At 37.4% G+C, this 12,871-nt stretch overlaps 1 protein-coding gene across 1 annotated transcript in view; it reads right to left on the minus strand.

The window, feature by feature from the left end:
* Window positions 1–3,720: 3,720 nt before the first annotated feature.
* Window positions 3,721–12,871, minus strand: part of LOC125924868 (uncharacterized) — a 64,883-nt gene continuing 55,732 nt past the window's right edge. Inside the window, exons 8-9 of the mRNA XM_049633705.1 lie at window positions 11,970–12,101; window positions 3,721–11,288 (exon numbers count right to left, since the gene is read on the minus strand). Of these exons, the coding sequence (XP_049489662.1) occupies window positions 11,272–11,288; window positions 11,970–12,101 (149 nt within the window). The 3' untranslated portion in view covers window positions 3,721–11,271. The remainder of the gene's footprint in view (window positions 11,289–11,969; window positions 12,102–12,871) is intronic.

A 12,871-nucleotide genomic window follows, 5' to 3' on the forward strand; every position in this document is an offset into this window, starting at 1 on the left:
AAAGAAAGAAAGAAAGAAAGAAAGAAAGAAAGAAAGAAAGAAAGAAAAGGAACGAATTTTCTTCTACAACTTTCTTTGCTTATATAACATATGTCAGGAAAAAAATGTTTCCTCTGATGATTCCAATAGGCTTTAGGGTAACTTGTGGGGATTTTCACAGACCAGAGATTTTATACAGGACACCCCCATAGCCACTCCCCCCCTCCACACGCAGTCACACCCTTCTGTATTACAGAAATAAATTTAGGATGTTGAAAAGGCAATATTACGGCCAATCTTGTTTACCTGAAACTCATCCTCCCGTCTTGGAAGGAAAAGCTCCTCTGGGCTGTCCTTGCGAAGACTTATTGGTCCAGTGACTCCTTCATCTCCATACACCCAGAGTGTGACATTGGCTTGAGTCCCTCTATTTCCCGTCAGCACTAACACCTTCCATTCATCTTCTGAGAGAAGAGACTTACTGCTTTGGGAAGGTCTGATTTCTTCTATGGGGGGAAGAAAAGGCATTAGCGGCAGATCAGATGCAACATCAGGCTGACAGAATCCTTTGTCACCTGAAGCCCAAGGACATCAAAACCAGCGCAGGGGAGGGCAGGGCGGGGAGGCACTGAACTGCCACACCTCCAGGGAGTTGATTTGTGCTGGTCTGCTCACAGCAAGGTTCTGGTCAACTGCGACTGAACTACTGAAGTAGATTGAATTAGAACAATAAACATCTGACACACCCGGACATTTTTCATCTGTCCTCAGCGCTACAACCCGGGCGTGTGCCAGAATTTGCAGTTCTGTCTCCACAGATTTGTCATAAAGCTGCCCGCTTGGCTTACGGACTTTCAGACAGAACTACTACAATGTAAAGAAACCAAAAAAAAAAAAAAAAAAAAGTGGAATTAACACCCGTTTTCAAGTCAGGTGTAAAAATGGCAAACGGAGGGGAGAGGAAATTCTTCCGAAATATTTCTAGGGGAAAAAAAAAAATGTCCCACTAGAGAAAGCAATGAAAGGATTTAAAGCTAAAGGTGGAATTTGCACACGTGCTCAGCGCAGGTTAGTCTGTGAGGACAGGGACTCGGCAGCCCCCATCAGCCAGCACTTCCCAGACGGCCGCTCGGTGTTGGTAAGAGACGCTTAGGAATGGAGGCCCCAGCCGAAGCCACCGTCTCTTCTGCCTGTTGCCTCATCCAAAGAGATGCCGGGGCACGCAGAGCTGACAGCATCTCCCCGGCCACTCTGCCCTGGTGGCTGGACTGCCCCCAGCAGCACACGGATTCTTGACTGACACGTCCATGTAGAAATATCCCAGACTTAGGTAAGGGGATCAACTTTCTCACGACGAGCGGTTAAAGTTCCTTGAAGCCGTCACTTCCCTGGCTCTTCCTCCCTCTAGTCCTGTGGTTTGAAGCTACAGGCAACCCTCAGCAGCACCTCGGATCTCATCAACACAGCATCAACAGTGATGACCAAGCCCGGCAAATAACGCCAGTAGTCCCCATTATCTGTAGTTCTGTCCTCCCCGGGTGTCAGTTACCTGCGGTCAGTTAAGGTCAGGAAGCAGATGTCTGGTCATGTGGTCAACAGTAGCCTAAAGCTAGGTCAGTGTCTGTGTCGCGCACCTCACCTCATCACAAGAAGGGCGAGTACGGTACAAGAAGGTATCTTGAGAGAGACGACATTCGCACAACTTTATTCATTATACTAAATTTTCATAATTATTCTGTTTTATAATTATTGTTAATACCTTACCGTACCTCGTTTCTAAATTAAACTTCAGCATCATAGGTATTGTGGATAAAAAAAAATCACATGTATAGGGTTGAGTACTACTCAGGGTTTCAGGCATTGCCGGGGGTCCTGGAACATATCCCCTGCAGATGAGGAGGGGCTATGGTAATTACTTCCTTCTGTAACAAACAAATTTTAAAATAAAAACTACACCCCAAAAATTGTACATGCTAAGAAAGAACTGGCCTTCATTTCCTAAAGCTGCCGCCTCTTTACTCTCCTGGGTAATTTCCGTCATTGTAACGGCAGGCATTTCTCCTTCAATCGTAATAATAATTAGCATCTATTAAGCTCCTACAATAAGCTAGGCTCTGTGTTGGATGCTTCATATTCATTTCTCCCTCCATGAGGCAAGTCAAATTATGATACTCATTTTAAGATGGGGAAAAGAGGCAGAGCCTTTTTTCCCATAATCATACAATAAGTAAAGGATGGAATGTCTACCTCCAAAGCCTCTGTACTCCAAGCTGGATGGGTGTATCTAAACACATTTCACCAAGACACATTTTATTCTGTGCTAAGGACGGTCCTAAAAACTTAACGTTTATTACTATGTCAACCTTACTCAAACCTCACACTAGTTCTATGAGGTCCTGTCCCCTATTAAACAAGTGGACAAACTGGGACTCAGAGGTTATTTGGCCCAGATTGATATAGGCAGTAGCAAAACAGAACTGGCAAACTAGGTTTAAATCCCATGCCAGGCTGGATGCAATGTCAAAGGTAACTGACCCGGAAATGAGCACAAAACTTGGTCCAACAAAATTTTATGACGCAATCTAATTTTCAAAATGTAAATACTGTATGTGAACACCTAACTGCCTTGCCTGCTGCTTCTGGTCAACCATGATCAGGAACCTCACACACACACTGGAATTTTCTCAGACGCTAGACGAGGGGGCAATCAGATCTCTACTGATGAAAACTCCATAGCACATCTATGAGTGCCAGAGAATAATCAGTGATCTAGGTTAGGAGGATAAACTATTTAGGATGCTAATCCTTTACTCAGTATTTCATGAATGTCTGAGTCATCTAAAAAGATCATTTTTACTCAATTCCAGAAAATTTTATTTAGTTCCTATTATTTGCTGGGCACTGCGTTAGATTCACTGCTCTCTAAAAATTAATCGCACAGATGAAGTGTTTGAAAGATAAATGAAATAAATGAGAGTCTCACCTCAAAGATACACACTACCTGGTAGGGAAGACAAACATATAAGTATTTGGATTTCAGACATGTAGACGCATTCTCAGACAACAAAAGAAGTACTACGAAGTTTAGATACAGCAGAATGAGGAGTGGTTAACTGTGGAGGGGTGGGCAGTAAAAGCCTCATGGAGAAAGATACGAGGTGAAGCAGAATTTTGTAGAAAGAGGAAAGGAAGGACTTCCCCAATATGTACATGCCCAATATGTACAAAGGCTTGAAACAGCAGGCATAAGGAAGAGCTGCACACGGTGATAAGTGGTTAAACATGACATCCCATGAGACATTACGGGAGAAAAGGAGAAACAGTGAGATCATGAAAGGCATTGGGCAACTTGGAAGGGAGCTGGCACACCTTTGTGCAGGCAATAGGGAACCAGTCAAGATTCTAAAGTGTGGTGATGATACGATCTGAGTGTTAGAAAGATCAATGTGGGGGCGCCTAGGTGACTCAGTTGGTTAAGCGACTGACCCTTGATTCTGCCTCAGGTCATGATCTCATGGTTCATGAGATCGAGCCCCACATTGGGCTCTGGGCTGAGGGTGTGGAGCCTGCTTGGGATTCTCTGTCTTACTCTTTCTCTGCCCCCCCACCTCTCAATTTCTCTCTAAAAATAAAAGAAAGATTAGCGTGAAACGCAGGGAGGCCAGTGAACAAACAATGAACAATGAATAGTGTGTAAACAGAGCCTGGAACAGGGCCAATAGACCACCTTTACTTGGTTTTAGTTTTTTGGGGTATTCATATGCAAGTACATACACATTCATGCACATGTGTGCATCCTTGTAGTTTGTCTGCTTCCATCTGAAAAAAATTAATGTTCTCTAAAACCTCTTCTTCATTCTCTAACGTTTTCACAAACATAACACATTTGCACGAACATGCATATCATTGGCATGCACTTATGTCATAAAAGCTGATGACTTAATATGGTAGAATCTAGCATATAGAATAATGTATCAAAGTTGTGCTATCAATTAAATATGAATTCCATCTAATGCCCTGATCTTCTGGAAATAAACCAAAGTCCATTAGTCTCAGACCATAAACGTATCCATTTGAGAACCATAAAAGCATTTGCTATTGTTGACTAGAGGTTTAAAATATTCTAAGCTGGGAGAATATTTGATGGTGACTCTGAATTAACTGACAGACTCTTTCAGGGTCTCCCTGAATAAAATCTACAGTGCCGAAAATGTACCCAAATGACTAAAAACGTACTTCACAGGGGTGACAGAACACTTTAATTAAGCACCACTCAGGTTGACTCGGCCCAAAGGAAAAACAAACAAACCCTAAGGTACCACTGCTGGTCTCTTAAAGCTCTAGAGAAAAGAAAAAAAATACAGAAATAAAATAACAAATTAGCTGATTCTAATAGTTCATGGATTGAACAAAGTTAAGGTCCACTTGGAGCACCTGGGTGGCTCCGTCGGTTGAGCATCCGACTTCAGCTCAGGTCATGATCTCACAGTTCGTGGGTTTGAGCCCTGCATCAGATTCTGTGATGACAGCTCAGAGCCTGGTGCCTGCTTTCGATTCTGTGTCTCCATTTCTCTCTGCCCCTCCTGCAATCATGCTCTGTCTCTCAAAAAAATAAAATACACATTTAAAAAAATTTCGTTTAAAGTTAAGTTTCACTAAAAGCATGAATCACCATCAGAGTGTGGGCATAAAAAAACAAACTGCGTAAATTTTTGTGTACTTTTTCAAGACAGTGTTTGAAAAAAGTTGATTTATACTAAAATGTAGGGGTGCCTGGATGGCTGAGTCCTTTAATTGTCCAATTCTTGATTTTGGCTCAGGTCATGATCTCAGAGTTCATGGGATCAAGCCCCACCTTGAGCTCTATGCTGACAGCACAGAGCCTGCTTGGGATTCTTTGTCTCTCTCTCTCTGCCCCTCCCTCACATGTGCACACACACTCCCTCCCTTTCTCTCTCAAAATAAGTACATAAACATTGGAAAAAATAACTATTTATATACTAAAATGTAAAGCCCACTAATGCCCATTAATATCTGATACACAGTATCAGAAAAATGGCTATTTAACTGCAAAATCATCTGGAAAAAAAATAAGGTAAAGCCGTCTCTCCATAGGTATCTCTACCATATAAAAATATCTATTTCTACAAACTTAACATGAACCGTATTATTTTATTCACAAATTTATCAGTTTCTTGACTTAAGGCATTTATATAAAGCACAGAAAGCATAAAGCTGGTAGGGAGAGCTAACATCAAATAATCAAAACTATCTCAGCATGTTAGAATGTTGGACTGATATCAAAAAAATAAAAATTAACTGGTATCAAGGTAAAGGTCCACATTTTGGTTCAAAACATCAGTTATATATTTTTCAGTGAAAGGATCTGAATACAATATCCTAAATGATCTTAATGAATACCAAAAGTCCAATAGCAATGCCCTACAACATGTATTCCAAGCCAAGACCATACTAACAGACATATGAGGTCCACATTAAAGGAACGCCATTATTCTAACCATTCAGATTATATGAAAAGACAGGCTCCTACATGGAGAAAAACATTTTATTTATTTTTTTTTAATATATAAAATTTATTGTCAAATTGGTTTCCATACAACACCCAGTGCTCATCCCAAAAGGTGCCCTCCTCAATACCTTTAAAAGAAATATCCATAACAGTAAATAATTAGAAAACATATATTAGGAGGAACTATTAAAAATATATATTTCAAATAGAAGAGAATATACTAAAAAGAAACTAAAAATCCACTTTTTATTGTGTGTGTGTGTGTGTGTGTGTGTGTGTGTGTGTGTGTGTGTATGAAGGATATACTAAGAAGAAATGAGAATATACTAAGTAAAAACATCAAGGTTTATTTTATAGGACAGGATGTTGACTTTTTATATGCCAAAAGAATTTATAAGCAGTAGGTTTTCTGTTCAACATAGAGAGGTACTTTCAACTGATTAGGATTGCTTAAAACTGTGTGCCTTATTTCTGCATTCATGTGAACTTTTATGTTATTTTTGCCAGGTGAAAAGTCCCTTCAAATCCTCATTCTTTTTTTTTTTTTTTTAATCTTTATTTTTGAGACAGAGAGACAGAGAAGCAGGCCCCAGGCTCTGAGCTGTCAGCACAGAGCCCGATGTGCTTGAATTCACAAACTGTGAGATCATGACCTGAGCCAAAGTTGGACACTTAACCAACTGAGCCACCCAGGTTCCCCCTTCATATCTTCATTCTGTGATAAATGAAAACTTACACTACCTCTACACTGTAACTTACTACAATAGCATGAGCACAAAAGAATAAACTTATACTTCAGTCTGGATGTTGCTATTTTTTTAACATTAAAAAAAAACCTCTAAGATCACAACAGGAAGAACAGTTAATATAAGCTATTACCTTGTCTATTTATAAGAATTATTCTAAAGAAACAACACAAAATACAGAGGAGCATCCATTGCCAGCTATACTTGAAAAAAATTGAAAAACAATACCCAATAGTAAGGGAGTAGGTAAATATGGTATGGAATATCTATACAATGGATTATTTGCAGCTATTAAATTATTTTATAAAATTATTTAATGTTATAAAAATACTCATAATGCTTACTATATTCTATTAGCTGAGAAGCAGATTACAAAACTGTGTACTCAACATAACCTATATATGTGTGTATGCATTTAGGACGGTAATAAGATGATACAATTTTAACTTTTTCCTTTATGCCTTATGTGTTCTACATTTTTTTCAGAATAAACTTAGTTTACTGTGACTGCTTTTAAGGAAGACTTAAACTTGGTAACAGATTTCACATCTTCTTTGCCCAAATATTACTTGTTTGTTTTTTAAAGTGTTGGCATCTAAAGAGGTTTAAAGAAAGTATATGCAGGGCGCCTGAGTGGCTCAGTTGGTTAAGCTTCTGACTTTGGCTCAGGTCATGATCTCTCTGCTTGTGAGTCTGAGCCCTGCATCGGGCTGTGCCGACAGCTCAGAGCCTGGAGCCTGCTTCAGATTCTGTGTCTCCCTCTCTTTCTGCCCCTCCCCCATTCAGGCTCTCTCAAAAATAAATAAATATTATTTTTTTTTAATTTTAAAACAAGAAAGTATATGCTATGGCTGAGACTTTGGCACAGATTAGGCCTTGCTCAGTAACAGCAGTGAGACGCCAGCGGCTGACTAAGGACTGCTGTGGCTGCACATACTGCAATGCTCAAATTCTCATGGACAGAATGGGTGGGTTGCCCTCAATTTGGAGGGAAGACTTCAACCACATTTATCTTCCTGAGCCTCAGTTTTCTCATTCATAAAAATAAGTCACATTGAAGATTTCTAAGGACAACTTCAGTTCAGAACATCCAATTGTAAAGCTTCTCTTTTTGGTTCAAATGTTTTTAGATGCAATGTTTCCAAACTTATGTGGAAGCAATTTATATTCCCAAATATTTTAATAACTACTGAAATACAAATTTCCAAAGTGCTTATGGAAGAAATGATATGGCGCCTTAGATGTGCTATAATCCAAGGGGGGCAACGTGGGACACAATGTGAAGGATCATAACTAAAACAAGACTGGTCATATGGTGGTAATTGTTGAATCTGGGCAGTGGGTACGTGGGAAGTCATTATTCCATTCTATTTTTGTGTATATTTGAAAGTTACCATACTTTTAAATTTCTTTTTAAAAAAAGTAAAATTCCTTCCTCAAAGCGTCCCCCTTCCCTAACAAAACTAATATTAAAATTCAACTTAGCCCTAAAGGAAAATCTTGCAAATTTAATGGCCTTACACCTCTATTTACTACAAAAAAAGTACTATCTATTGAATATGTAGTTTTAGAAGTTCTAAATCTCTGTCTCTCTCTGATGTAGATGAGAAAAACATCCATTTTCTTTTTAATAAGCAAGAGTCTTGAATACAGAGGACAGGTTTATTTTATCTATAATACCTAATCCTCAAACTCTTTAAAACTTGCCCTATCCTGGAGTAGACTGACAACCATAATCTCATTCTTCAGGAGCGGATAGTTGCTTTTGATACTTTTAAAACACGAAATAACTTTGCTGAATTATTTTTCAACTAACATATATTTTAATATGAATGGCTAATGTAACCCAAATCCATCTAGCATGACAGCTAAATTGCAAAACCAAAAGGAAGGTATTTCTGGCAAGAAACACCTTTTAAGTACTACGGATGTTTGAGAGGTAGAAAGAAGACAGTTGTGATTTCATTACTCAGTAATGAATGGGAACCTTCTAGGTAATAGTCATACGGGAAGATATTTTTTCCTATTAAAGTCATCGACGTATAAAAGCCATTTCTACTACAATCCGCGAAGGCAGCATTCAAACAAATCATGGGGATTTTGCAAACGGCATTTGCATTAGGAGAGCTTTACCATCTGAATTTCCAGGATTTCATGTCCAGTGTCTGTGCCATGTCAATGACTTAAATAGCGCATTAACAGATGAAGTTCAGTCTCCCTTTTCTCAGTTTTTGGCCCACTCTCCATTTCTCCTATATCACCATTAACCACAACAAAGGACTTACACCTACCTAACCCATTCCCCCCACCTCCATTCTGGTAACCATCAGCTTATTCTCTACAGTTAAGAGTCCTTTTCTTGTTTTGCCTCTCTCTCCTTTTTTCCCCTTTACTCATTTGTTTTGTTTCTAAAATTCCACACATGAGTGAAGTCATATGGTATTTGTCTTTCTCTATTTTTCTTAGCATAATAGTCTCTAGCTCCATCCAGGTTGCTGCAAATGGCAAGATTTCATTCTTTTTGATGGCTGAGTAGTACTGTAATATTCCATTGTGTGTATGTGTGGATACACATATGCTCTTTATCCTTCTTTATGCACTCATCAGTTGATGGACAATAGGGCTGTTCCTATAATTTGGTTATTGTAGATAACGCTGCTATAAACATTGGGGTGCATGTATCCCTTTGAATTAGTATTTTTGTATTCTTTGGATAAATACCTAGTAGTGCAATTGCTGTGTCACAGGGTAGTTCTACTTTTAAGTTTTTGAGGAACCTCCATACGCTTTTCCAGAGTGGTCACACCAGTTTGCATTCCCACCAATAGTGCAAGAGGGTTCCCCTCTCTCCTTGCCAATACCTGCTTCTTGTGTTGTTGATTTTAGCCATTCTGACAGGTGTAAGATGATACCTCATTGTAGTTTTGATTTGTATTTCCCTGATGATGAGTTATGTTGAGCATATTTTCGTGTGTGTGTTGGCCATCTGTATGTCTTCTTTGGAAAACGTTCATGTATTCTGCCCACTTTTTCATTGTATAGTTCATGTTTGGAGTGTTGAGTTCTATAAATTCTTTATATATTTTGGATACTAACCCTTTATCAGAGGAGTGTACTTGTTGTGCTGAGTACCAGGTGGGGCATGGACATGTTGAATCAATATATTGTACACCTGAAACTAATATCGTACTGTATGTTAAGTAACTGGAATTTAAATAAAAACTTCAAACAAACAAAAAAAGGACTTGCAAGTCTTTTTATAAATGAATTAATAACTGAAATTTTGTTTTGTGTCTAGCATGCCCTGAATGTTTCCCACATCTCATGTATCAGTTTTTAACTTTATATTTTTATGTGATTGTTTAATATTTATCTGGCTCGATGGAGTGTAAACTCCAAGAAGTCAGAGACTGAGTCTGTTTTGTCTATCACTGTATTTCCTTACATCTGACATTTGGTAAGCACAAAATTCCTATTTGATAACTCATTACATGAAAGAATGACTTGAAAAAGTTTGTATTTATCATGAGGTCTAATTTCATCATTTTTGAAAATTACTCAATCTTTCTAGCTTTATTCTAAAACGTATACCTTCCAATCCTTAAAAATTTAACAATGGTATCAAATAAGGGGTTAATATCCAAAATATACAAAGAACTGATACAACTCAAAAACAGAAAAACAATATGATTACAAAATGGACAGAAGAATAGACATTTTTCCAAAAAATATTCAAATGGCTAACATGTATATGAAAAGATGGTCAATATCACTAATCATCAGGAAAATTCAAATCAAGACCAATGAGATATCACCTCATACGAGTAAGAATGGCTATCATCAAGAAAACAAGAGATTAAGTGTTGATGAGGATATGGAGAAAAGGGAGCCCTTGTGCACCACTGGTGTTTAAGCTGGTAGCACCACAACGGCAAACGGCATGGAGATTCCTCAAAAAATTAAAAATAGAACTACCGTATGATCCAGCAACTCCACTTCTGAGTATGTATCCAAAGGAAATGAAAACAGGATACTGAAGAGATATATGCACTTCCATGTTTATTGCAGCATTATTCATAGTAGCCAAGATATGGAAACAATCTAAGTGCCCAGCAGCATTTCAACGGGTAAGGAAGCTGTGAAAGCCGTAAGAAGGAAATCCTTCCGTTTGGAACAACATGGATAGACCTTGAGAAAATTATGCCAAGTGACATAAGTCAGACAAAGATAAATACTTTCTGAGATCCTGTATATGTGGAAACTAAAAAAAAGCTAAAGTTATAAAAACAGAAAGTAAAATGGTAGTTACCAAGGGCTTGGAGTTCAGGGGTGGGAACAGAAGAGATGTTTAAGGATACAAATTTGCAACTAGTATGTAAATAAGACATAAAGATGTAAGGTATAGTGACTATAGGTGACAATATTGTATTATAGACACTAAAATTATGAATACACTAGATCTCAATTATTCTCATTACAAAAAAGAAATATATAATTACACAACGTGATGGAGGTGCACTGTTGCATATTGCATGTATTATATATCTATTGCATAGTGCGATATATAAAAATATTAAATCAACATATGGTACACCTTAAATTTAAAAACGTTCAACAACGGTAACATTTCAAAGATGTTTTCGCCAGAAGAGACAAATATTCATAAGATATATAGAAGTTTTCCTCTTCAGCATTTTGTTACTCTTAAAAAAAGTATCTATTTCTAGGGATTTCAGCTAGTATGTTATCTTCAACCAAGTCAAATTTTACTTGAGGTGGCCATCCCAGATTTAGGTGCCATTACTTCCTGACACAAGATTGAGTTTTCCTTCTGTGAAAAATTTTAACTAAGCACATGTTTCTCATGCAGTGTGAGATTTGTCACACTGTTCCAAGGATTCATGATACGACACGGAAATATAAAACTGGGCCTGTTCCAACAGCAAGAATCGAAAGGCTAATTTCTCTTCCCTCTGCTTGATGTGATAGCATCATAAGGTTGTCAGCAAGAGACATCTATTTTCTGTTACTCTCTGAAAGAAAAGAGAGCACACCCAATTACTAATTTTCAAAAAGCGCTTTTTAAAAGGTAACACTGCAATTTATCTGACTCTCAAGATGGGATTAAAAAAAAAAAAAAAAAAAAGGCCAGAGACATCAGTCCAGTATTTCATTTCACCCAAAGATTACTAGCTTCTGATGCACAGAATTTGTCAGATATCATTCATTATACTTCGCAATCAGAGAGAAAGTAATACATTTAAGGGCAAGAAAGAAACTAAAAATTCAAAACTCTGAGGCCTACAGTACTTTATTCATGCCTCAGTTTCTTTATCAGTGAAACAGAAGAGATTATTTTTATTGTTACTTAGACTTTGGTGAGCATTTGCTGTTATTCATAAAATATATGCATAAAATATTTGGTATGTGATAGCCCAGTACAATGTCATAATTTAATAATTTCTTCTTACCAAGTCATTGTTATGGATGAATATTAAATTCAAGATAAAGAAATGAACACGTTTTCACATACATGTATTCTTTGCAATATAAAACCAAAACATAAAAAAAGCAAGATAACAGCTTAAAAGCAAGTTCATGTGCAATAATGTAACCTATATTTTAAAAATAATATGATGCTCTTCCTGAGGCGGCCACAAAGAAGCAGTGCAGACAAACAACCCAAAAGAAGGGGGAGAAAAGCTGTTGCTTACTTGCAGTTGAAGAAAGTAAGGAACGCTTGGCCTCAAATGCTGCTGGTGTTTCTTGCTGATTTTTTGTCTCATGGATCTTTTCCTCCTCTTGGCTGGGTGTTGCTGACATACCCATTGGGTTTTCTCTGCCAACTGAAATTAAGATTTTAAAAGATGCCATCCTCTCAAAATCACTTGTTTTTTCTCAGAAAACTCACCATATGTTCAGCTATTCAAGTTTAAGTTTTGCTATTGTCTCCATTTCAATGCCTAGTCAAATCTTTTCACTCTGCATTACATACTTACCAGAAAATGACTTTTTATTCTTAGCAGCAGGCTGTGCATGAATGGTATTCGTATAAAATTTATTCACTGATTTGTAAATCCAAGCAATAATTTAACACCACAGTATGAATCAAATAACTTATTCAAGATGTTTTTCTTATGGATTCTAAACAGAAACTCCTTTGACAATTTGGTACTCTGCCTTCCTCAGAAGGGGAAACTGACTAAAACATGATTCAAATAATACTTCATGTTACCTTACTAAAATATGAAAATCATAGAAATATATCAAATAAATATAAATGTTTATATGTACACACATATATATAAATATATGCACACACACATATAAATGAAGAAAACATTAGCTATTTTTCTGCCTTTTATTTAGAAGCAAGTGTTCTGGTATTTTGTTCAGGAATAGGTATCTCTAGTCTACCTGAATAATAACTCCAATTTTATAGCATATGTTCCTAAGTGCTATTTGTGTTTAGGATTTCAAAGTTTGAGTTGTTTGTGTTTCATTTTTAGGCATCAGCCATAGATGAGACCTCATCAGCAACAAAAAATTATACAGATGTCTGATTCTACACATTAATAAATAATAGCAGCTACTTCTTAATACCACAATTACAGCC

Source organism: Panthera uncia, chromosome F2 (genome assembly GCF_023721935.1).
Source record: "Panthera uncia isolate 11264 chromosome F2, Puncia_PCG_1.0, whole genome shotgun sequence".
Lineage (NCBI taxonomy): Eukaryota > Metazoa > Chordata > Mammalia > Carnivora > Felidae > Panthera > Panthera uncia.